The sequence below is a fragment of the Saimiri boliviensis genome, chromosome 13 (genome assembly GCF_048565385.1).
Source record: "Saimiri boliviensis isolate mSaiBol1 chromosome 13, mSaiBol1.pri, whole genome shotgun sequence".
NCBI lineage: Eukaryota > Metazoa > Chordata > Mammalia > Primates > Cebidae > Saimiri > Saimiri boliviensis.
This window is the reverse complement of record NC_133461.1, coordinates 27485879-27511664: the sequence shown is the minus strand read 5'-3', so window position 1 is coordinate 27511664 and position 25786 is coordinate 27485879. Positions and strand designations below refer to the sequence as shown.

Below are 25786 nucleotides of genomic sequence, written 5' to 3'. Positions count from 1 at the left end.
GTATGTAAATAAAAATTTAAAAATAAAACAAAAAAAAAAGTGAATCCATAAAAAGCAGGACTGTGGCTACCTCTGGGGAGAAGGGAAGTGAAGGTCTTGACAGAGAAAATTCATGGGGTAGGAGGTTTTCTGGGGTGCTGTAATGTTTTAGTTCTCAATCTGGGTAGTGGTTACATGAGTATTAGTTTTAGTGAAGTTAGACTTTATACTTACTTGTGTTATGTACTTTTCTGTATATCACATTTCTCAAAGTGTTTATGAAAAGACTAGACCCCTTGACCTAAAAAATGTTTAAAATCACAATATACAATAAAACACAAAATCCATTAAAGAAGATAATAAATATATATTGTCAAATATATATTGTTAAAAGAATGCTTCTCCCCCACTGGCCTCACTTTTTTCCTAACTAGAACAAATATTTGCCTCTTAAATCAGCAAAAAGTTTATTAAACTATCACATCTATTGCTAGTGAGCATCATAAAACTGGTTCTCATACTCTGATGCCACTGTAATGTGGCTTTTTAATCTAGAAATTGTGTAAATCTCTTAAACTAAAATATGAGAAAAGTTATAAACACAGAGATACTCCCTTCTGTTTTTTTAAACAGCTAGAAGAAAAATTGAAACCAACATACATAATAACAGAACATTATTTACACGAAGAAAATTATTAACAGAACAATTATTAAGAATTGTATGTTACCCTTTAATCATTATGGACACTGTGTTTATATTTTTAGAAAACCTTTACTGGGAATATATACTAAGATACTTACATATACAACTATTATATAGGATTTGCTTCAACACAATATAGAATGAAGAAAGAACGTGAGAGTATGAATACAAAAATTAGTTAGGCGTGGTGGTAGCCATCTATAATCCCAGCTACTTGGGAGGCCAGGAGGCGGAGGCTACAGTGAGCCAAGATTGCACCACTGCACTCCAGCCCGGGCGACAAGAGGAAGACTCTGCCTCAAAAAAAAAAAAAAAAAAAAAAAAAAAGTATGAGTGAAACAAGATTGGTCATTAGTTGATAATGGCTGAAACTGAGGAATGAGTACAATGGGGGAACTTCCTGTACCATTCTGGTATGCTTAAAATTCTTTAAGCTTGACTTATATACAGTGGAGTATTATTCAGCCATGAAAAATAATGAGATTTAGTCACTTGTGACAACTTGAATGGAACTGGAGTTATTATATTGAGTGAAATAAGCCAGGCAGAGAAAGACAAACATCACATGTTCTTATTTGTGGGATCTAAACATCAAAACAATTGAACCCATGGAGACAGAGAGTATTACCAGAGGCTGGGAAAGGTAGTGGTGAGTTTGGGAAGGTGTGGATGGTTAATAGTACAAAAAGTAGTTAGAATGAATAAGGTCTAGTATTTTAGAGCACAACAGGGTGACTGTAGTCAATAATTTAACTGTCCTTTTTAAAATAACTAACAGTATAATTAGATTATAACACAAAAGATAAATGCTTGAGTGGATGTGTACCCCATGTTCCAAGACATGATTATCATGTATTATATGCCTGTATCAGAACATCTCACGTGCTCCATAAATATATACACCTCCCGTGTACCCACAAAGATTAAAGATAAAATCACTTAAAAATACATTTTTTAAATTCTTCAAGCTTGGTGTGGTGGCTCATATCTGTAATCCCAGCACTTTGGGAGGCTGAGGCAGGAGGATCACTTGAGCCTAGGAGTTTGAAACCAGCCTGGGCAACATAGTGGGATCTCTTGAACTCATGATCTGCCCTCCTCAGCCTCCCAAAGTGCTAGGATTACAGGTGTGATCCACTGCGCCCAGCCCTCTTTTTTTTTTTTTTTAAACCTAGCGTTATAAATATTTGTTTATAACAAAATTTATTATTTGGACTGATTGTGTAAAGACTACTTGTAAGTGCTGTTACTGTTTTTTTTTTTTGGGCTGCCAAAACATTGGGTAATTGTTATCTTGTCTTAGATGATCTCTGTAGTTTTGGTTTAACCAGTATCCCTATCAGTCGTTTGCTGAAGCTTCTTTTCCATAGTATAATGTAATGTCTTCACATTACATTTTCTATAGTAAAAACTTTAGTTTTCTATAAACTAAAGATGTGTCCATCTGTAGTCCCAGCTACATGGGAGGCTGAGATGGGAGGATCACCCGAGTCTGGGAGGTCAGGGCTGCAGTGAGCCATAATGCCACTGCACTCCAGCCCAGACCACAGAGCAAGACGCCGTCTCAAAAAAAAAAAAAAAAAAAAATATATATATATATATATATATATATATATATATATATATATATATATGTTAAACAGTTTTTGAGATGTATTTTTATATTTTAAAGATACAAAAACATATTTAAAAAAATTTTTTGAGGCAGGGTCTCGCTCTTGTGTCCTGGGCTGGAGTGCAGTGGCATTATGTCTCACTGCAGCCCTGACCTCCCAGTCTTAGGTGATCCTCCTATCTCAGCCTCCTGTGTAGCTGGGACTACAGATGGACACAACTACACCCAGCCAATTTTTCTATTTTTCGTAGAGACAAGGTTTCACCATGTTGCCCAGGTTGGTCTTGAATTCCTGGGCTCATGTAATCTGCCCATTTTGGCCTCCCAAAGTGCTGGGATTACAGGCATGAGCCACTATGCCGGCTGAAAATAATTTCATAAATACTTCAAAACTGGCTTTTTAAGAAGACACTGAGTGAAGACACTTAGTATATCACTGGTTTTTATGTTCTAACCATAATAAAATATATTTAAACAAATATTTATCTTTGTGACAAATTCATTAGAGTGACATGGCAAAATATTTGAGTTTTTAAGTTTTGAAGTATTCAATCTTCCTGTGATCTGTTTTATTAATTCTTCATTGGAAAGTACTCTGTTGCTTGGCAGCATTTTGAAAAGCAGTTAGGGTACATAGCTTTGACAAGTTCTTTTCTTTTCTTTCTTTCTTTCTGTTTTCTTTTTATTGAGATGGAGTTTTGCTCTTATTGCCTAGTCTGGAGTGCAGTGGCATGATCTTGGCTCACTGCAACCTCTGCCTCCTGGGTTCAAGCGATTCTCCTGCCTCAGCTTCCAGAGTAGCTGGGAGTACAGGAACCCACCACCATGCCCCCCAAATTTTATATTTTTAGTGGAGATGGGATTTCTCTATGTTGGTCAGACTGGTCTCGAAAACTCCTGACCTCAGGTGATCCACCCACCTTGGCCTCCCAAAGTGTTCGGATTACAGGCGTGAGCCACCGTGCCCAGCCTGTTGTTTTTTTTTTTAAATATTAAGCATCATTCATGCTTCTTTTAGGTTTTTTTTCCCTTAAGATCTTGTCGTTCTAAGTAACTTTGTTGAAAGTAAGATTGTTGGAAGTTTTATTGCTTCAAATTCTAGTTTAATGTTCATAAATAGCATATTGAGACACAGATAAATGTTTTAAATATGTCAAACCCATATCCACCCTAGGATCTTTGCTTTTGTTTCCTCTCTGAAATCTGTTCACGGTCTTCACATAGATGGAAGGTTTTCAGATCTCATCTTTTCAGATAGGACGTCCCCTACCATCCAGTCTGAAGTATTCTTCCGAATCATCTGCTGTTTCATGCCCTATCTTACTTTCTCCAAATAAGTGTTCATTATTATCTGAGTTATTTGTTTACTTGTCTGCCCTGTACCTCTGTGAGAACAGGGACTGTAGCTGTTTTGTTTCTTACTGTGTGTGCAGTGCCCAGAAAGGTCCCTAGATGCTCTATAGATATCTGTTAAATGAGTTAAAAAAGGAAAGCCAAATAATTTTTATGTATTTGGGCTTGATGTAATAATTGTATTCAAATAAAAATTAGAAATGCTTGATCAATTGTCTCTGCAAGCCAAACAAAGTAGCACCTCTTTTTTTTTATTATTTAAAATTATATATTGTTGTTCAGATACACTGAATACATGATCAAACTTAAAATTGTGGTAGTTAGCATAACCTGACTTCACTAAAACTATCTTTTGCTATGGCATACATAGGACAAATGACCTTATACCCAAAAGGCAGTTGAGAATCTGTGCGTACAACAACTGTGTGATTAGAGTATAATTAACGTTAACTCAAGGATGGGATAACTGACCTGCTTATGCACTTTCTCTCAATTAGGGAATCTATAAAAATATGTCATGAATTGATGTTATTCGAGAACAGTTCCCTGGAATACATCTTAGGGTCAATGTGTTTTTAAAAAATGAAAGTTGAGGCTGGGCGCAATGACTCACGTCAGCAATTTGGGAGGCCGAGGCGGGTGGATCACGAGGTCAAGAGATTGAGACCATCCTGGTCAACAAGGTGAAACCCCCTCTATACTAAAAATACAAAAAATTTGCTGGGCATGGTGGCGCACGCCAGAGTCCCAGCTACCTGGGAGGCTGAGGCAGGAGAATTGCTTGAACCCAGGAGGTGGAGGTTGCAGTGAGCCAAGATCGCGCCATTGCACTCCAGCCTGGGTAACGAGAGCAAAACTCCCTCTCAAAAAATAAAAATAAAAGTTGAGACTACATAGAGAATATGTGTAGTCAAATGAAACATCATGGTAAAATAACTTATTTTAGTTTCTGATGATTTATGTTCTTTAAATTCTCAGTTGACCTGGTCCTTTGAGGTAAGAGTCAAATTCCAGATTTTAAAAAACAACTTTTTAGAACTTCAGGGTAAGTGGTAATTAGAAATTTCAAAAAACAACAACAAAATGGTAACGATGATATTTGATTTGGGTCAGGTGCCTTAGCAACCATTTAAGAACAGTGCTAGGTACTGAGTTAGAAAATAGAAGACTTGGAAACTCCTACTTTTTAATGCTTTACATTATTTTAATCCAGTTGTTTTGGGTGCATTACATTTCCCTCTCTCCTCCCTTCACCCTTTCTTTTAGGAAATGGTTTGTCTTGTGGAGTGCAAGTGAAAGCCTTATATCTTTCTCTCATGGGAGAATGTTCTTTCCTATTTATTTCCTATAGCTCCTGAGTATTGGTGTTCCATTGCTTACTTTGAAATGGATGTTCAGGTAGGAGAGACATTTAAGGTTCCTTCAAGCTGCCCTATTGTTACTGTTGATGGATACGTGGACCCTTCTGGAGGAGATCGCTTTTGTTTGGGTCAACTCTCCAATGTCCACAGGACAGAAGCCATTGAGAGAGCAAGGTATTGATTGTATAGTTAGATAGTTACTTTAAAAATTGAGCATAGTACATTGTCTTTTGTTCAAAGTTAGGTTTTCCTACATGTATGTGTTCTTAAATATAAACAAAGGAATAAAGGTCATGTTGAAAATTCAGAATTTGTAAGCACGCCATCTTAATTGTAGATGTTTGTGTTGTTTAACATGTAATGATAAAAGATGGCTTTTTTATGTTAGTTTTTTTTACGTTTTTTTTTTTTGAGACGGAGTTTCACTCTTGTTACCCAGGCTCGAGTTCAATGGCACGATCTCGGCTCACCTCAACCTCCGCCTTCTGAGTTCAGGCAATTCTCCTGCCTCAGCCTCCTGAGTAGCTGGGATTATAGGCACGCACCACCATGCCCAGCTAATTTTTTGTATTTTTAGTAGAGACGGGGTTTCACCATGTCGACCGGGATGGTCTCGATCTCTTGACCTCGTGATCCACCCGCCTCGGCCTCCCAAAGTGCTGGGGTTACAGGCTTGAGCCACCGCGCCCGGCCTTTTTTATGTTTTGAATAGTAAATATACCTTTTGGAATTCAATTTGAAAATTTTCTGTGATCATACATTTCTACAAATTACTGAAAGAAAGTCATATTAAATGAGAACATGTTTCTCAAAGTTTTACTTATAATGTTAAACATTGGTAATAAAAGGGAAATGGTTAAGACAAATTTTTCATTTTTTATATAGTCATTAAAATGTTTATAACTTTGTATGATGAGACCAGGTGCAGTGGCTCACGCCTATAATCCCAGCACTTTGGGAGGCCGAGTCAAGCAGATCACTTGAGGTCAGGAGTTCAAGACCAGCCTGGCCAACATGGTGAAACCCCATCTCTACTAAAAATACAAAAATTAGGCAGATGTGTTAGTGCACACCTGTAATTCCAGCTATTCAGCAGGCTGAGACAGGAGAATTGCATGAACCCGGGAGGCGGATATTTCAGTGAGCTGAGATTGTGCCACTGCATCCCAACCTGGATGACAGAGAAAGACTCAATTTCAAAAAAAAAAAAAGTTTATATACTGAAATGGCAATGCTTATTGTGAAATACTACAAGAAAATACCATTTTAGCTACTGTATGATCTCAGCTTTTTAAGGATATGTGTGCCTAAGCACATAATCTTGGCTCTTTCACTTGCCATGTGACTTTGGCAAATTAATCTCTAAGCCAGTTCTGGCTAATAGAATTTTCTGTGATGAAGAAAATGATTTATATTTGCACTGCCCAGTTCAGTAGCCACTAGCCACATGTAGCTATTGAGTACTTAAATTATAGCTGACATATTTGACTAATCAGATTTCAAATTAGTTTTAATTTAATTTAAATAGTCACGTGGCTAGTGACTATCAATTTAGACAGTACGCTTTAGTTTCCTTATCTTAAAAAATGAGAATAATAGCACTTACTGAGTTGTAAGGGTTTAACGAGAATTCATACTGCATGCTCCTGACACATAGTAAGCCCTGTATGTATATGCATCATTATTAGATATGAACAGGAAAAGAAAAAAGAAAATATACCAAAGTGTTAATAGCTATTTTTTGGTTTTATATGATGTCCTTTATTCTTTTTAATTTTTCAATATTAAGCATGCTATATAGTCTGAACTAAAATTTAATTTAAAATATTTATCAAGATGAAATGTAATTTCTTTTTTCTTCCTAAGGTTGCACATAGGCAAAGGTGTGCAGTTGGAATGTAAAGGTGAAGGTGATGTTTGGGTCAGGTGCCTTAGCGACCATGCGGTCTTTGTACAGAGTTACTACTTAGACAGAGAAGCTGGGCGTGCACCTGGAGATGCTGTTCATAAGATCTACCCAAGTGCATATATAAAGGTTAGTTACAATTTTATTTGAATATTTTAGAGTTAAAGCTTTATTTGTTGTGAAAAGAATTGAAATCCAGGTGGAAGGAATAGAAAAATATTTTATGTATTAAATAATAAGAAATTGTGTTTTAAGTATAAAGCACATTTTTCTGAGGGTGTATGTTGACATTATCAGTAATCTGGTTTTGTGGTTCCAAATTATTACATGTTTTATTATTTATTTATTTATTTATTTACTTTTGAAACAGTTTTGCTCTTGTCACCCAGGCTATAGTGTGATCTTGGCTCACTGCCAACCTCTGCCTCCTGGGTTCAAGCAGTTTTTGTGCTTCAGCCTCCCGAGTAGCTGGGATTATAGGCATATGCCACCATGCCTGGCTAATTTTTGTATTTTTAGTAGAGACGGGGTTTCACCATGTTGGCCAGGCTGGTCTCGAACTCCTCACCTCAAGTGATCCACCCAACTCAGTCTCCCAATGTGCTGGGATTATAGGTTTAGCCCTGCGCCAGATCTGTTACACATTTTAGAGTAATACAGAGGCTCTTGAAAATACAGAGTGAAACCTCCAAACTTAACTTCCTTTGACTTGAAATTTGTAAGAATCAGACTCTGGATTTTCATCTTAGCCAATCTTTAGGATTTTACAGAAGGGAATTCTAAAATTAATAGCTTTTCAAATTAAGTACCTGATAAGCCTGAAATATTTTCACTAGTTATTACATATTCAGCCTATTTGAATTTCACTGTACAATATAACCTTTTTTCTTGAGGTGGAGTCTTGCTCTGTCACCCAGGCTGGAGTAGTGGTACAATCTTGGCTCATTGCAACCTCTGCCTCCTGGGCTCACACAATTCTCCTGCCTCACCCTCCCGAGTAGCTGGGACTACAGGCTCGCACCACCGTGCCCGGCTAATTTTTGTATTTTTGGTAGTGACGGGGTTTTAGCATATTGGTCAGGTTGGTCTTGAACTCCTGACCTTATGATCTACCTGCCTCAGTCTCCCAGAGTGTTGGGATTACAGGCGTGAGCCACCATGCCTGGCATATAACCTGTTTTTGAAAGAAAAAGATAATTTTAATTAGATAGCCTAAATATATTTTTAATTTTGGGTCATCTTCAACATTTTCATTGTCAGTGATTGTAAACTGGTGGAATTAACTGTATCTCATAACTTGTTCCCAGGAAGTTGCTTAGGATAAAAATAATATAGCCCTATAACATCTATAAAAATGGAATTGCCTGATTGCCTTACAATAGCAAACTCAGTTTCTCGTTTCCAGTTATAGTTCAGTTAAAGAATATTGGAATTTTTTATATGACACTTTCAAACATACCAAGTATAGAGAAAATAATAAACCACATGTACCTATCATCCAGCTTCAACAATTATCAGCATTTTACTAATCTTTAATTTGTTTTTACCCCTTCCTTTTTTTTCCCTGGAGTCATTTAAAGCCAATTCCAAACACGTCAGTAACTCATAAAATATTCCTGTGTGAGTCGCTCATAAAATACTCCTGTGTGACTCACAAATCTGTACGGACTTCTGAAAAACATAATTACAGTGCTATTTATTACACTTAATAAAATTAGTGTCAATTCTCCATTAAAATTTTCAGCAATAGAGCATCAGTTATAGTTTTGGTCTTTCAGAACAACAGAATAGAACAACAAAATATTTATGGATAGGATATTCATGGTGTAGAAAAGTTAGTTATTAAACAATACATAAGGCCAGATTCAGTGGCTCATGCCTGTAATCTTATCATTTTGGGAGGCCGGGGTTGGAGGATTACTTGAGGCCAGGAGTTCAAGACCAACCTGAACCACAAAGTGATAGCCCCCATCTACGAAAAAAATAAAAATTAGCTGGGTGTGGTGGTGCATGCCTGTAGTTTTAGCTACTTGGGAGGCTGAAATGGGAGGATTGCTTGAACTCAGGAGTTCAAGGCTGCAGAGAGCTGTGATCATGCCCTGTGGTCCAGACTAGGTGATAGAGTGAGACCCTGTCTTACAAATACATACATATGTAAATAAAACATAGACTATGATCCCATTTTTGTTAAATGATGTCATGATATTTGTATTTGTTTATATGTACTGATAAGTCTAGAGTGGCGTGTATAATGGAATTGTCTGTGAGGTGGAAAGTGTTTGTATTTTGCAATTTTTTCCACAAGGAACTTTTGTATTAGGTATTTGTGCTTTGTTGTTGTTATTATTTTTGAGACGAAGTTTCGCTCCGTTGCCCAGGCTGAAGTGCAGTGATATCATTTCAGCTTACTGCAACCTCTGCCTCTGGGGTTCAAATGATTCTCATGCCTCAGCCTGTAGTTCTCTCCAGTAGCTGGGATTATAGGTGCACGACACCATGCCTGGCTAATTTTTGTATTTTTAGTAGAGGCAGGTTTCACCATGTTGGCCAGGTAGGTCTCATACACCCAACCTCAAATGATCTGCCCAACTCAGCCTCCCAAAGTACTGGGATTACAGGTGTGAGCCACTGTACTTGGTCTGTTGTTGTTATTTTTTAATGGTTTTGGATTTCCTTATGTTTTGTAGTCCATTTTGTATTTGTTGGCTAAGTTTGTTTTGAGAAAATTCATTCATTTTATTTTGTATTTTTTCATCCTTTCCTTGCTTCACCCTGTGGCACAATTTTGCCTTACCCTGGCATCTGGGATTCACATCTCAGAACCAGATCTTACAAATTTAGGAAGTAGGGGACTCTGTTCCTGAGGAAATTGAGTTCTGTTCTGCAGGTATGCTCAGGGCCTAATTCCTGATTGCATAGATTTCTCTGAAACATATCCCTGCCATGGGCAAATATTTTATTCCTAGGTGTACTTCTTTCTGAATTGACTGTATTTTACCAGCACTTGATTTATGGGCAGGTGCCCAGTTGTAGCTCCCAGAGAGTTTGGCTGTTGACTGTCTCCATGTTATTCTAAGAAGTCAAATTCCTGTCCCCTGCCCTTTGTATGTGGTCTTGGTACTCCTAGTACCTCCTATCTTTAGTCTCTGCTTTCCACTGTGGGTTTTATTTATCATCAGTTTGGACGTATGGATTGTTTCCATATGAATTTCATGATCAGTTTGATCATGAAGAGAGGATGACTATTTTAAATAGTTGTTCTGTTATTGGCATGTGCTTGGAGCAGAGAGAGAAGGTGATTGTGTATACCCACTTACCCATCTTGATTGAGAAGTCGCTTACATGTTACGTAATTTAAAGAGACTGGATAGACATCTGCAGCGTTGAATATATACTATGTGCCAGATAGTACTTATGAACCTGTTCAGATATGGAGCAGTATGTAAAACAATTGAGCTTAAATAATGTAGAGTCTTGCAAATGTAATTTGGATTGTCAAATAAATACATTGAAACTTACTTACATTTTGGTACAGATGGTCTTTGAAAAGCCCCCAAGGTGTGTGAGACAAGTCATCACTTGATAAACCACTGTATTGGACAGATCTTAATAGTGATCTCTTACTTTTGCTATGAACAGTAGATAAATATCTTTTTGGACAAGATATTTGGAGTTAGAAAACAATATCTCATTTCGTTACATTAATGTCTAAGATTTTAAAAGGATTATTTGTATTTACCAAGTATATGACTGTTCTTCAGAAGAGTCTTACTAGTCAGAAAGAGACAGTTGCAAGTACAACCCCTATCCACAATTTCAACTTTCCGTGGCTTCAGGTATCCATGGTCAACCACAGTCCAAAAATATTAAATGAAAAATTCCGGAAACAAACACTTCATAAATTTTAAAATGTTCACTGTTTTGAGAAGCGTGATGAAATCTCACTCCATTCTGTTTGGGATGTAAAACCTTTTGTCCAGCATATCCATGCTGTCTCCACTATCCACCATTAAGGTCAACCTTAAGTTGACCTTAAGCAACTTGAGTTATCAGATTGTCTGTCATGGTCTCACAGTGCTTGTCTTCCAGTATCTTTTAGTTGATAATGGTCCCAAAGTGCTGGGATGTCATCAAAATTGTTCTGTTTTATTATTAGCTATTGTTGTTAATCTCTTACTATGCCTAATTTATAAGTTAAACTTTATTATTAGGTATGTATGCATAGGAAAAACCAGTATATGCAGGGTTCAGTACTATCTAAAGTTTCATGCATCTGCTGGAAGTCTTGGAACATATCCGCCATGGATAAGGGAGGACTGCTGTATACCTTGAAATAAACCATATTCATTTTCTTCATTCATTTTTTGGGTAGCAGTGACTAAGAGATTTGTAGGTTATCAGATTATCACAGGAGATGATATTACTGGGGTAAATTATATGTAGATAACATGCACCCCTGGAAAGAGTGCCCACACTTTGAGTACACACATGTGCGCACACACACACGCTTTTCCCTTTTTAATTAAGATGAGGAAAACAGACTTGGAGAGCTGTAATTTCATTTCATTTTATAAGCCAAGAACCTAGGACCAAATTGTAGTTTTTTTTCCCAATTTGTTGGCTTTTTTTCCTGCTTCTGTCATGACGTAGTAATCATCTTACACGTATGAAAGTCTGATATAACAAAATGACATTTTACAAGCTTCACATGAAGCAAATGTTTGAATTCTCTTTAAGTGGCCTTGTTCTTTTGCTTTCTCAAGTAAAATCTGTTTTGTTTTGTCTTGTTTAGCGTTGGGCATTTTTTAATAGCTTTATTGAGGTTTTGAGAGAATTCGTATGACATACAAGTCACCCATTTAAAGTGTACATTTCGATGATTTTTAGTGTACTCACAACATGGTACAGTCATTACTACTCTCCATTTTGAAACATTTTTGTGACTGCAGAAACTCCATACCCTTTTAACTATTACCCCTAAATCTCCATTCCCAGTAGCTCTAGACAACCACTGTTCTTCTCTCTGTCTCTATAGATTTGCTTATTTAGGGCATTTAATGTAGATTAGAATTATATAATGTAGTCTTTCATGACTTCTTTTCACTCAGCATAATGTTTCAAGCTTCATCCATGTAGAACATACCAATACTTCACTCCTTTTTATGGCTTAATAGTACTCCACATACATTTTGTTCATGAATTTATTCGTTGATGGACATAATTTCCACTCTTTGGCTGTATTATGAAGGATACTGCTATGAACATTTGTGTATAAGTATTTGTGTGTTTTTGTTTCTTCTGGGTACATACCCAAGTGGAATTGCTGGATTGTAAGGTAACTCTATATATAACTTTTTGAGAAACTGTTGGACTGTATGTAAAATGGCTGTACCACTTTACATTCTCACTAGCAGGTATAAGGGTTCCAGTTTCTCCACATTCTCATTACTTGTTACCTGTCTTTTTAATTTTAGCCATTGTAGTATATGTGAAGTATAACCTTATTATAGTAGTTTTGATTTGCAAACTTTCTCCGGTAATAATGAGTTGGGTTTGTTTTTGAACACATTTATGTTAGAGGAAGGGGCAGCAGATGCTTCTAAATTACTGGTGGGCTAGGTCAGAGAGTATTATGAACCTCATTTAATTTATTCCCAATTACCACATACTGTGATTCCCTAAGTCAGGTAACTTAGCAAGTCCTTATTACAATCTTACATTCAGGTGCATTTCTCATTCTGGATTACTGTTTCTACTGTTAAGATTATATAGTATTGCAGTTAAAGCCTTGTCAAAGGAAAATGGCAAAATTTGACTCCTGGATGTTGACAGTGATCTTTATGAGATACTCATCTTTGTTAAGTAATGAATTTGTAATAAATTTATAGAGTGACCACAGAAAACATGATTAAATAAATGAAAGCAGAAATTAGCTTAGGAGTGGTGGTCAGAAATATTTTTTGGATATGAGCCAAAAAGACTATTTAAAGCCTTTGATTACTTTGAATTGCCTTTGTTAACAATTTAGTCAGATTATGAAAGACAGTAGCATTTCAGTAATAACTTTAATTTTATCATCCAGTATAACAAATGGAATCTATTATGGTATCAGTTGTCAGTGGATTAGTTACAGTGTGAAGTCAGGAGGCAACACAGGTTTTAGTTAGTAGTGAGCCTAACTGAATAATTTTAAGTCTTCTGGTTTGAGCACTGTAATTACATAAATAATCTGTGGAAGGGAGGTTTGCTGAGGTGTGTGCCTAATGAATTATTTTTTACTATGTCTGCAGATGCAGGTCATAAAGTTTAATCCATGTGGATAACCTGTAATATGTGCTGCTAACGTTAGCATAGATTCCGGCTGAAATAATCCTAATTGCAATTATTTACAACATATTGGAAAGAGCCTATGTGTGATGTATTACTTGGGTTTTTTTTTTTAATGACCCATGGGGTGGGGAAGTGTTAATGTTAAAGGCATGCTTGAATCTTGGAGATTATAATTAAGTTTTATTCCCTACTTCTAGATAAGATTATGTACATACCATACTTGGTTAGTGATGGTTTAAAAAAAAAAGTGGTTGCAGAGACCTAAATGTAAAACATAAAACTATAAAACTACTAGAATATAATATAAGAGAAAAAGTGAGAACTTTTAAGATACAACATCAAAGACATGATCCATGAAGAAAAGACCTGAAGGCCAGACTTCATTGAAATGAGACATTTCTGCTCTGTGAAAGACGGGCCTAGAGAATGAGAAGACAAACCACAGACTGGGTGAAAATATTTGCAAAAGACACATCTGATAAAGGATTGTTACCCAAAATTACAAATAACTCCTAAAACTCAACAATAAAATGAACAGCACAGTAAAAAAATGGGCAAAATAGACTGGGTATAGTGATTAACTCCTATAATCCCAGCACCCTGGGAGGTCAAGGCCAGAGGATTGCTTGAGCTCAGGAGTTCAAGACCAGCCTGGGCAACAGAGCAAGACCTCATCTTTACCAAAAAAAAAAAAAAAAAAAAAAAGCCAGGTGTGGTGGCATGTGCCTGTAGTCCCACCTAGTTGGTAGGCTGATCTGGGAGGACCCTTCAGCCCAGGTGTTCAAGACCAGCTTGGGCAACATAGCAAGACCCCATCTTAACAAAAAACAATAAATAAATGGGCAAAAGATGTAAACAGACACTTCACAGAAGATATACAGATGGCAGACAAGCATACGATATACAGATGGCAGACAAGCATGTGAAAAGATGTTCAGCGTCATCAATGTGTACAAAGCCATAGAATGTATAACACCGAAAGTGAACCTTTATGTAAACTGGATTTTGGGTGATAGTGATACGTAATTGTAAATTCATTGATTGTAACAAGTGTGCCACTGTAATGAGGATGTTGTTAGTGGGGGAAGGTTGTGTGTGGGGACAGGGACTCTGTACTTTCTGCTTAACTGTGCTGTGAACCTAAAACTGCTCTAAAAAATGAAGTTCATTAATTTTTTTCTTTAAAAAAAAAGTGGTTTATAGAGCTATTCATCATTTCAAATATTTTGAGTCTTTGCTTTGTTCCGTGCTGGGTAATGCCTTCCAAATGTCATAGCCCAGAAGTTTTGAAATAAATGGACTGTTAAGAAATTTGAGAAAGTAGTGGTTTCAGTTTTGGGTATTGTGGGCTTTTTGATTCCTAGATCCTGACTTTGTCATGCTTTTTTTCATTTAAATTTAAAATTTTTTTGTGGAGATGCGGTTGTAACTGGTCTTGAACTCCTGGACTCAAGTGATCCTCCCACCTGGACCTCCCAAAGTGCTGGGATTAAAGGCATCTGTCACCATGCCCCTGTCATGCTTTCTTTACTAAAGTATTTTAGGACCTAATAGTTAGTCCAGAATATACCTACATGTGTATTTGACAGATTCATATCTTTAAATGTTGTCCTTCACTGGTGCTAATTGGGAAAGGGTTTTTGAGGATATGGACACTGAGTAGAGAAATAGGAATAAGTAGGAGTGTGATTTGCTGTTTGGAGAGAATATATTATTGTATGTTTTTGTGATTCATATAAATACCATGGTTGAAGATGATCAGAATTTTTTCAAGCATCTGAAAATTTATGGTTTAAGTTTTTAAACTATTGTTTATCAACTAATTCTGTATTCTCTGATTTCGCTTATTTTCAAGAATAATTATGCTTGCTCATATTGGGTCCTTTATGTACATAATAGGACTTTAAAAAATATCCATGTCGCTTTAGAGTAGGGAATATAGCCACATGGTTCAAAAATTAAAGTGACTTTAAAACAGCAACCTGTTTTAAAATTGAGCAGCCTTGCTTCTACCCTGTGTCTTCCTTTCTTACAAATTATTTTTGTGTAATCTTTCAGTGCTTTTTAAAAATGCAAATAAGCAAATATTTTAGGAAGATTTTTCCCCCAGAAAAAAAAGGTGATGTGATTTATTATCTGTAATTTGTTGCTTATTAAAAGAACATTCCAGTGCTTTCATGAGCATAAGGGTAGATACGGCTACCCCTTCCTTACTATGCCAGTTTTCCACTTGGTTGATAAAATTGAAATTATTTATTAACTCTTAACTCATCCTGAAAGGTAAATGACTACAGGGGAGGCCAAAAACAAAATAAGTAACTCAATACTATACGTACCAAGTTTGCAGCAACCTCATGAAAGTATGTATATTTAGCATTCTCGCTTTATAGATAAAAGAAACTCAACCCATATAATTAGCAGATATCACTGTTGGGATTTAAAACTAGGCTTTTTTTTTTCTTTAAAAATTATGAACATTTTCAAACATAAAGAAATGTAGGGAGAAAGTAATGAAATCCCATGTACCTGTTACACAGATTAAGTAGTTATGATTTTAAATTTGCTTGATCTAGTCTTTTTTTTTTTTTTTTCGTTTCTTAAGTATTTTAAAACAAGTCCTGGGTATTACTTTGCTTCTATTTGCTGAAGTATGCATCTCTGAAAAATACTGATGTCTTTCATGTAGCAACAATGCCGTTTTGTTAAACTCCAAATAAGCAAGAATGATAACACAGAAAGTTGGCCAGGTGACCAAAGCTATCAACTCCAGCCTAAGGAAAACTCAGCAATTTGGTTGTGAAAGGGGAAAGGGGACCTCTTAATTTTTCATTTTACACAGATTTTCACAAGGACAATAACAGCTGACCCACATCGAACTAAAAGATACAGAGGCGTGTGGCAGCCAAAGCCATCGTGCCGTTAACACGATCTTGGTGAGCTCCAAGCCACCTTTCCTAACTAGTTTTATACCAGTCACAATGTACATAAAAATCTACATGTTTTAGTTAATTCTTTTTGTGTGAGACTTAAAATGAAACTGAGTTTAAATAAGTCAACCATTGGTTTTTGATGTATGAAATTTTTCTTTATGGACTCATAATATGAAATTTTTTTCTTAAAAGGTCTTTGATTTGCGTCAGTGTCATCGACAGATGCAGCAGCAGGCGGCCACTGCACAAGCTGCAGCAGCTGCCCAGGCAGCAGCCGTGGCAGGAAACATCCCTGGCCCGGGATCAGTAGGTGGAATAGCTCCAGCTATCAGTAAGTATGCTTTTGATTTTTTTTAGAAAGATAAAATAGTTGATATTTTTATCTTGATTTACTCAGTTGACTAGTTTCTTTGAGTAACAATAGAAATTAAAGTTCTTTTGACTGGGATGATTACATTTTTGAATTGGTAAAATCTGTTCTGTAATAGTTGCTTTTTGCCTGTGACCCTGTTTGCATTCTTCTTGTATCAAAAATGGAGTATGGGATAAAGGAGAAAGGGGATGATTATTACATTATACTATTCCATCTCCTCTTTTTTTGCTGATGCCTATTATAATTCCTGCCTCACCAGCCAGGGTGGGTTGTCATTTCTGAAGTGCTTGGCTTTATTCTAGTAAGGAAAGGATATTTCAATTTCAGAATTGGACACCTCTCCAGTTTTTTTTTTTAAAGTGTGCTAAACATGGAGAGAAAACTAAGAATGGTATTTTGATAACTTGTAGACTTTTTTTTAATTTTAGGGTAAAATTGAACTGTGTGCCAGGTTTCACACTGATGGGGAATTTTTTACTGCAGAGTTAAACTCCTGACTATAGACTTTTATGATGGAAACACGTGGCACCCATCTTCCACGTCTGAAGGCATAACTAGTGATTCATTCAACCCCTGTTCTTAACCTCTTCAGTGTGGTAAGCAAATCACACTGGCTAAGAAAACTGCAGTGGCCCTGCAGGTTTCTCTACAGTACATGCAAATTCCTCCCATTAGTTTCATTGTAATATTGATGAATGCAGATGGACTATATGACTGTATGTTCTGACTGGAAAATTAGATGCAGTCTCTATTGTGACTTATGTTCAGGAGTTTACAATTTAGAGGTAGATTAGGCATATTCATTGAGAGAATTTGATTTTTTAAAATTTGGGGATCTAAACCATTAATTTGCTAGTTTCAGTGTTATAAACATGCTTTTACTGAAGAATCCAGAACTATTATTAAATTTCATATTCTTACCAGTTGCCACCACTGAGTAATAGTGTATTACTCTGTTACACTTTGAAATTGAGAGACTTCATCTGGGTCATCTAAGAGGTCTTAGTGGAACTAGGAATATTAACTGCTCCTTTATTAGTTATGTCTTATTCTGAACTAGGCTGTTTAGACAGTAAGGCTTTTAGAACCAATATGTGGACACACACTGTCTCTTAAAAACAAGTTGTTTCTTATCCCTTCACCTCCACTTCTAAAGAGAAAAATAGGTGAGGTGTTGGTGGATTGTGGTAATTTACTTTATAATTGGTTGTAGCTAAAGACACATGTGGAATGTAAAGTTCCTTAACCAAAAGTTTTCAGCTTTTTGATAAAGTTTAGATCTACAGTTACTTCTTGGCACTTTAGCAGAGAAGTTACATGCTGAGGAGAATGAAATATTGAAAGCTGGTCACTTTATTAATTTAGAATGTAGGGAGGATGGGAAGAGATCACCCTGTCCCTCTGATGTCTTCCAAATCTTTTCTGTTAGGTCTATCAGCTGCTGCTGGAATTGGTGTTGATGACCTTCGTCGTTTATGCATACTCAGGATGAGTTTTGTGAAAGGCTGGGGACCGGATTACCCAAGACAGAGCATCAAAGAAACGCCTTGCTGGATTGAGATTCACTTACACCGTGCCCTCCAGCTCCTAGATGAAGTACTTCACACCATGCCGATTGCAGACCCACAACCTTTAGACTGAGGTCTTAGGGCCCTTAACCTTATCAGGATGGTGGACTATAAAATACAATCCTGTTTATAATCTGAAGATATATTTCACTTTTGTTCTGCTTTATCTTTTCATAAAGGGTTGAAAATGTGTTTGCTGCCTTGCTCCTAGCAGACAGAAACTGGATTAAAACATTTTTTTTTTCCTATTTCGAACTTTTCAGGCATGACTCAGAGCTTGAAGATTAAGAGAAACACATTCTTATTAATTCTTCACCCATTATGTATGAAGGAATCATTCCAGTGCTAGAAAATTTAGCCCTTTAAAACGTCTTAGAGCCTTTTATCTGCAGAACATCAATATGTATATCATTCTACAGAATAAATCCAGTATTGCTGATTTTAAAGGCAGAGAAGTTCTCAAAGTTAATTCACCTATGTTATTTTGTGTACAAGTTGTTATTGTTGAACCTACTTACTTCAAAAATAATGTGCCATGTGGGTGAGTTAATTTTACCAAGAGTAACTTTACTGTTTTTAAAAAGTAAAATAATAATGTATTATAACCTTTCATCCAAAATATTTTTTGCAAGTTTTATTAGTGAAGATGATTTCATTTGATTGTCTTGCAACTTCAGTTTTATTTTTGCCAAGGCAAAAAACACTAATCTGTATGTATATTGAGAATCCCTTAAAATTACCAGACAAAAAAAGTCATTTAAAATTACATTTGTTATTCCTAATGGATGACTGTTTATCAAGAAGTATACTTTTCCCCTCTTAAACAGTAGATGTATTCTTCCGTATTTCTAGGCACAAGATTGGTTACTAAAAAGCCTAGAAGAGGAATTTCTTTTCCTTCATTAATTCACAGGGAAAGGTTTTGTATTTTTTAAAACACTAAAAGCAGTGTCACTCTACCTAATGTCTCACTGTTCTGCAAAGGTGGCAGTGCTTAAACTAATTAATGAGTATTTTGGAAACTGCTAAATTCTATGTTAAATACTGTGCAGAATAATGGAAACATTACAGTTCATAATAGGTAGTTTGGATATTTTTGTACTTGATTTGATGTGACTTTTTTCGTATAATGTTTAAATCATGTATGTTATGATATTGTTTAAAATTCAGTTTTTGTATCTTGGGGCAAGACTGCAAACTTTTTTATATCTTTTGGTTATTCTAAGCCCTTGCCATCAATGATCATATCAATTGGCAGTGACTTTGTATAGAGAATTTAAGTAGAAAAGTTGCAGATGTATTGACTGTACCACAGACACAATATGTATGCTTTTTACCTAGCTGGTAGCATAAATAAAACCGAAACTCAACATACAAAGTTGAATTCTAGGTTTGATTTTTAAGATTTTTTTGTCTTTTGCACTTTTGAGTCCAATCTCAGTGGTGAGATACCTTCCACTAACTGACAGGCAACAGCCAGTTCTATTGGGCAGCTTTGTTTTTTCCCTCACACTCTACCAGGACTTCCCCATGGACATTGTGTATCATGTGTAGAGTTGGTTATTTTTTGAATTTTTATTTTACTGTAGCAGAAATAGGCCTGATTGTCTACAAGATGATAAATAGATTGTCCACAGAGTAGTGTGAAATAAAATCAACGATTATGTTTCAGATGCTTTTACTTTTGCTTGGAGGACCTTTAGCTATAGAAACACTTGTGTGATAGTCCTCCTGATATGACCTGGAGTGAACACAGCTTCTACTGCCTTGCTCAGAAGGTCTTTTGAATAGACCATCCTGGAAACCACTGAGTTTGCTTATTTCTGTGATTTAAACATAGATGTTGATCCGAGCTACATGACTTTTGTTTTTAAATAACTTGTGTAACAACTCATTTGTACTCTTGAGTACTTACAAATTCTTTCAGTAAAGACCTGATTTTCTTCTGTAAAAGTTTAATGATTTAAGTTTTATTGGCAGTTTTCTAAGAGGACATCTTCTCTAGAAATTGCTAACTTTAGGTCCATTTTACTGTGAATGAGGAATAGGAGTGAGTTTTAGAATAACAGATTTTTAAAAATCCAGATGATTGGATTAAAACCTTAATCGTACATTGATATAATCCATTGCTTCCTTTTTTTTTTTTTTTTTTTTTTGAGACAGAGTCTCTCTCTGTGTTGCCTAACTGGGAGTGCAGTAGCGCAATCTCAGCTCACTGCAACCTCTGCCTCCCAGGTTCAACTGATTCTCCTGCCTCAGCCTCCCGGGTAGCTGAGATTACAGGTGCCCACCACCATGCCTGGCTAATTTTTATATTTTTAGTAGAGATGGGGTTTTGCCATGTTGGCCAGGCTGGTCTCAAACTCCTGACCTCAAGTGATCCATCTGCCTCGGCCTCCTGAAGTGCTGGGATTACAGGCTTGAGCCACCCTGCCTGGCCTCATTACTTCCTTTTCTACTTTAAGGAGTTTTCATGTTTAATCATCTAGGGAAAGTATGTGGAAAATATTTGTTAAGAAGTATCTCTTTGGAGCCAAGCCACCTGTCTTGGTTTCTTTCTACTAAGAGCCATAAAGTATAGAAATACTTCTAGTTGTTAAGTGCTTATATTTGTACCTAGATTTAGTCACATGCTTTTGAGAAAACATCTAGTATGTTATGATCAGCTATTCCTGAGAGCTTGGTTGTTAATATATATTTCTATTTCTTAGCGGTAGTCATCTTTGATGAATAAGACTAAAGATTCTCACAGGTTTAAAATTTTTGTCTACTGTTAGGGTAAAATTATGATGAGGATATGGTTCTGGGTGGGTTTTCTCTAGCTAACTCATATCTTAAAGACTCAAAATACTGAATTTCAGTGCAAGCTGAATGAGAGATGAGCCATGTACACCCAGCGTGAGACCTCATTCCATGTTTGTCGAGTGCCTTTCAGTGCATTATCAAAGGGAATCCTTCATGGTGTTGCCTTTATTTTCCAGGGAGTAGATCCTTTTGTGGGATATAGTCTATCTCATTTTTAATAGTTTACTGCCCCTGGCATACAAAGATAATGACAATAAATCACTGCCATATAACCTTGCTTTTTCCAGAGACATGGCTCATTTGTATTGCTGTAACCACTAAATAGGTTGCCTATTCCCATTCCTCCTGTGAACAGTATAGATTTACAGGTTGCATGGTCTGGCTTAAGGAGAGCCATACTTGAGACATCCAAGTAAACTGAACACATAATAGCTGTGTTACATTTCAGACTTAAAATCCATTTTTATGGGGCAGGGTGTGGTGTGTAAAAGGGATGTTTGTATTACAAGTTTTGAAGGCAAAATAAAACGTCCTGTTTCCCAGATGATAGATATCTTCTTATTTTAAAAGTTTATTGCTAATTGTAGGAAGGTGAGTTGTGGTCATCTGGGAAGGAAAGTTTTACGTTTTACCATAATGCTCCTTAAGTGTCTATGGAGGTTAAAGTATAAAATGGTAAAGAAATGTTTCTATGCCCGGTTTGATGGTAATTGGTTAATAGTTACTCACTATTTTATGCAGTCACATTAGTTTATACTGTTTCTGAGAACGTTTTGGGAGAAGCAGTTTTATTGTCTGAGTGGGATAGAGTTCTTTTTGTTGATAATTTCTATAGTTTGCTCCCTTCATTATTGCCAATTTTATTGGCATTTTTTTTTTAATGATAGCAGATTGGGAAAATGGTACATTTAGGTTATTGAGGTAAATGAGTATATGAAAGCAATCACCTGTAAAGCCAATTAATGAATTTTTTGTAGGTGGTGTACACTCAGCTTGAAGAAAGCGTTTTTGTTTGTTTGTTTGTTTGTTTGTTTGTTTGTTATCTGTAAAGGCAGAATCCATCTTGTTGCAGACAGCTATCTAAATAATCTATTAAATCCTCTTTTACAAAGACTGTAGAGAATAGGCTATGAGAATCTTGTGCAACCCTTTCCTTTTTTTTCCCCCTGATAACTAAGTAATTTCTTTGAATATACCAAGAAGTATGTAAAAAGTCCATGGCCTTATTCATCCCAAAAGGATCCTAGGCCCAGCCTCATCTCTAGCAGTTGTCGCAGTGCTGCTAAGTTGCTTATCTTGTTTATCTGGTATCACTGCGGAATGAAATTTTCCACATAATCCAAAATTGCCTTATTTAAGCAGTAAAATGTTTTAATTTTTAGCCTTTTTTTTTTTTTTTTTTTTTTTTGGTGGAGTTATTTAGTACGTATATCAGAGGATGTACTAGATGTAACATTTCTTTTTGTGTTTAGCTGTCTTTGTGGACTTCAGGGGCTCTTAAAACAGGCAGAACTGTGTTGCCTTTACTAAATGGTCTCAGACAACTATGGTTTTGAATTTTCAGTTTTTTTTTTAACCCGCTTCCTCCCTCTTGGTTTTTTTCTCTCTCTGATGGCTACCATTCATATGTGGATGTTAGTGTATCTCCTTTTAGCATTTTTTTGTTCACTTTCTGATTCTTCATTTCTGACTGCTTAGGCAAGGAAACCAGATAACCAAACTTACTAGAACTTTCTTTAAAACACAAGTACAAATTCTGGGACAGGACCCAAGACACTGCTGTGAAGTGCTGAAAAGGACCTCATTGCATTGGCACTTGATGTCAGTTTGACTGCTTAGAATGCTTTCTGATTCTTGCTGAGTTTCAGGTAGTTGAAAGAAGTGAGTCATATTCATATTTTCCCCCTTAGAATATTTTGCAAGGTTTCACTTGAATGCTACAAAAACTGGGGTTATAAGGGTTACTAAATTAGCATCAATAGCCAGAGGCAATACCATTGCCTAGAGGACACCAGCAAACAACGCACAAAACAGCAAAACAAACCTTGGGGGAAAGTAAGGCCATTTGTTTTGTTTTGGTGTCCCCTTTTAAGCCCTGCCTTTTGGCCTTAGTCCTGTACAGATATTTTTGACCTGTAGGTGCCTTTATGAGAATTGAGGGTCTGATATCCTGCCCCAAGGAGTAGCTAAAATAATTGCTGGTGTTTTCAGGGATTTTAACATCAGACTTCAATGGATAAATGAATGAATGAAGCTTTGTTTTCCTTTTTTTAAAAAATGTAATAAGGACTAAGGAAAACCTTTGGTGAAGACAATCGTTTCTCTCTGTTGATGTGGATACTTTTCACACCGTTTATTTAAATGCTTTCTCAATAGGTCCAGAGCCAGTGTTCTTGTTCAACCTGAAAGTAATGACTCTTGGTTGGGCCAGACAGTTGCTCTCTCGAGTTTGCCCTCTGCCATGAATTTGATGTGTGACCTTGGGCAAGTCATTTATCTTCTGGGCCTTAGTTGCTTCATCTGTAAAATGAGGGAGTTGGAGTAGATTCATTATTCCAGCTCTGAAATTCTAAGTGACCTTGGCTACCTTGCAGCAGTTTTGGGTTTCTTCCTATCTTTGCTCTGCTGTTTGAGGGGGCTTTTTACTAATTTCTGTGTTATTCAAAGGAGTCTAGGCTTGGTATTTTATTACTCTTCTTTTATGGACAAAAAGTTACATAGTATGTCCTTAAGGCTTAATTTTAACCAAAGGCCTAGCACCACCTTAGGGGCTGCAATAAACACTTTACACACACACACGCATACACACACCTGAGAGGGAAAAGCCTTCATTTCTCTGTTATCTCTGGTCAGAGTTTCTTAAGGCTTTCTTTGAGTCATGACATTCTGACTTTTGAGTTTGTATGTGTGTGACATCACCCTCCTAAGTGGTGTGCTGGTAATTTTTTTTTTTTTTTTTTTTTTTAGTGAAAATGGATTGAAAACCTATTGTTAATGCCTAGTGATATTATGCTCAAAACAAGGAAATTCCTCTGAACTGCATCAATTAAACTGGTTTATATGACTCAAGAAAACAATACCAGTAGATGATTATTAACTTTATTCTTGGCTCTTTTTAGGTCCATTTTGATTAAGTGACTTTTGGCTGGATCATTCAGAGCTCTCTTCTAGTCTACCCTTGGATCGGTATAATTAATGAACTCAATAGTTTCAAGGACCCGGGGGCCTTCCTTGGGGCTGGGTTGAGGGTGGGGGTTGGGGAGTCCTGGTAGAGGCCAGCTTTGTGGTAGCTGGAGAAGAAGGGATGAAACCAGCTGCTGTTGCAAAGGCTGCTTGTCATTGATAGAAGGACTCATGGGCTTGGATTGATTAAGACTAAACATGGAGTTGGCAAACTTTCTTCAAGTATTGGGTTCTGTTCAATGCATTGGACATGTGACTTAAGGGAAAAGTGTGAACGCTTATAGATGATGAAAACCTGGTGGGCTGCAGAGCCCAGTTAGAAGAAGCGAATGGGGGATTGGGGACAGATTTGGTGGTGGTAGTCCCCAGCTGTTTCCTCCCCTAAATTCAGAGGAATGCAGCTATGCCAGAAACCAGAGAAGAGCCATTCTTAGCTTCTGCTTTGGGGACAACTGGTCAGTTGAAAGTCCCAGGAGTTCCTTTATGGCTTTCTGTATACTTTTGCCTGGTTAAAGTCTGTGGCTAAAAAATAGTTGAACCTTTCTTGAGAACTTTGTAACAAAGTATGTTTTTGATTAAAAGAGAAAGCCAACTAAATCATCATGTGCTCATTCTTTTTCTTAAGCTTGTGGATGTCTTGGATCTGGAAAGAGTTTCTAATCACTTAGAAAATTTTCAAGCTTTAGGTCAACATTTTCCTTTATTGCTTTTTGGCCACTGAAATGGGAAATGTGACATTTAAAATATGACCCTGAATAGTCCCTATTCTTTTCTCATCTAAAAGGAGAAGGTGGAGTGATCAGAGAGATGGGTGCTAGGGGATTATAAGAACCACGTTGCTTAAAGAAGAGGCACAAATTAGAAATTGGAGACCCTTTCATCGCTCATCTAAGGGATAAGAAAAGCTATTTCTCTCCCATATGCCTTCTCTATGAAATGGGAGTCAGCAGGAGGGGAGCGTGGTCATATAAGGTGCTTCTATGGCCATGGCTCGTAAATAGCATGACCACATCAACATTTTCTTTCTAAGCTTGCTGACATGAGTTTTAGAGAGTTTATCAGGCTGGAAGATTTCTTCTCACCTGTTCGTTAACCTGAAATGTATAGTATTTTAGACTAGACCTTGAGGAGGATAGTAGATAAGCATTCAGTTGAGAAAAAAGAAAAACATTCCTTTGTGGAACACTTCGGGAGAAAGGGCAGTTTTGTGTCTTTGTCTGCCTTCTGCTCTTGACCCTTAATTCTTTGTGCTTAATTCCATCTCCTCCTGCATCACAACTCTCCCATACATGGCAGTCTCAAAACTTAGGACATCTCCATCATTTCTTCAAACCTTTCCCACCCTTGTTATCTCACTGATAAATCGTAATGCCCTTTCTCCTCAGCCCTTTGCGTTCTAAAAGAAAAATGTCACTAGTTCTGGCCCTACTTTTGGAGTAGCATCCACATCTATACTTTGATAGTTTTGTTGGGCTACCACTAGGTCTCAAGCAGATGCATAGGAGGGGTTCAGGGACAGCAGAGAATCGATTGCCAGCAGACCTACCTTAATTGAGTGGTAGTAAAGGAAGTTCCCTAAGCAGAAAGGAAATAATGATAGAAGGGAAGTGGGACCATTAGGAAGGAAAAATCAAAACAAAAGCCCAAAAAACCATGGTAAGCAAAAATGGGGGTAAGTAG

General features: G+C 36.7%; 1 protein-coding gene across 2 annotated transcripts in view; it reads left to right on the top strand.

Annotated features, from left to right (window-relative positions):
- SMAD4 (SMAD family member 4) overlaps window positions 1-24703 on the top strand; it is a 54361-nt gene extending 29658 nt beyond the window's left edge. The window contains exons 9-12 of one of the 2 annotated variants that reach the window (XM_039463633.2): window positions 5002-5185; window positions 6878-7046; window positions 16370-16508; window positions 17980-24703. In XM_039463633.2, coding sequence (XP_039319567.1) covers window positions 5002-5185; window positions 6878-7046; window positions 16370-16508; window positions 17980-18191 — 704 coding nt within the window. In that variant the 3' untranslated portion in view covers window positions 18192-24703. The other variant, XM_039463634.2, reaches the window with a different exon arrangement.
- Window positions 24704-25786: the final 1083 nt, after the last annotated feature.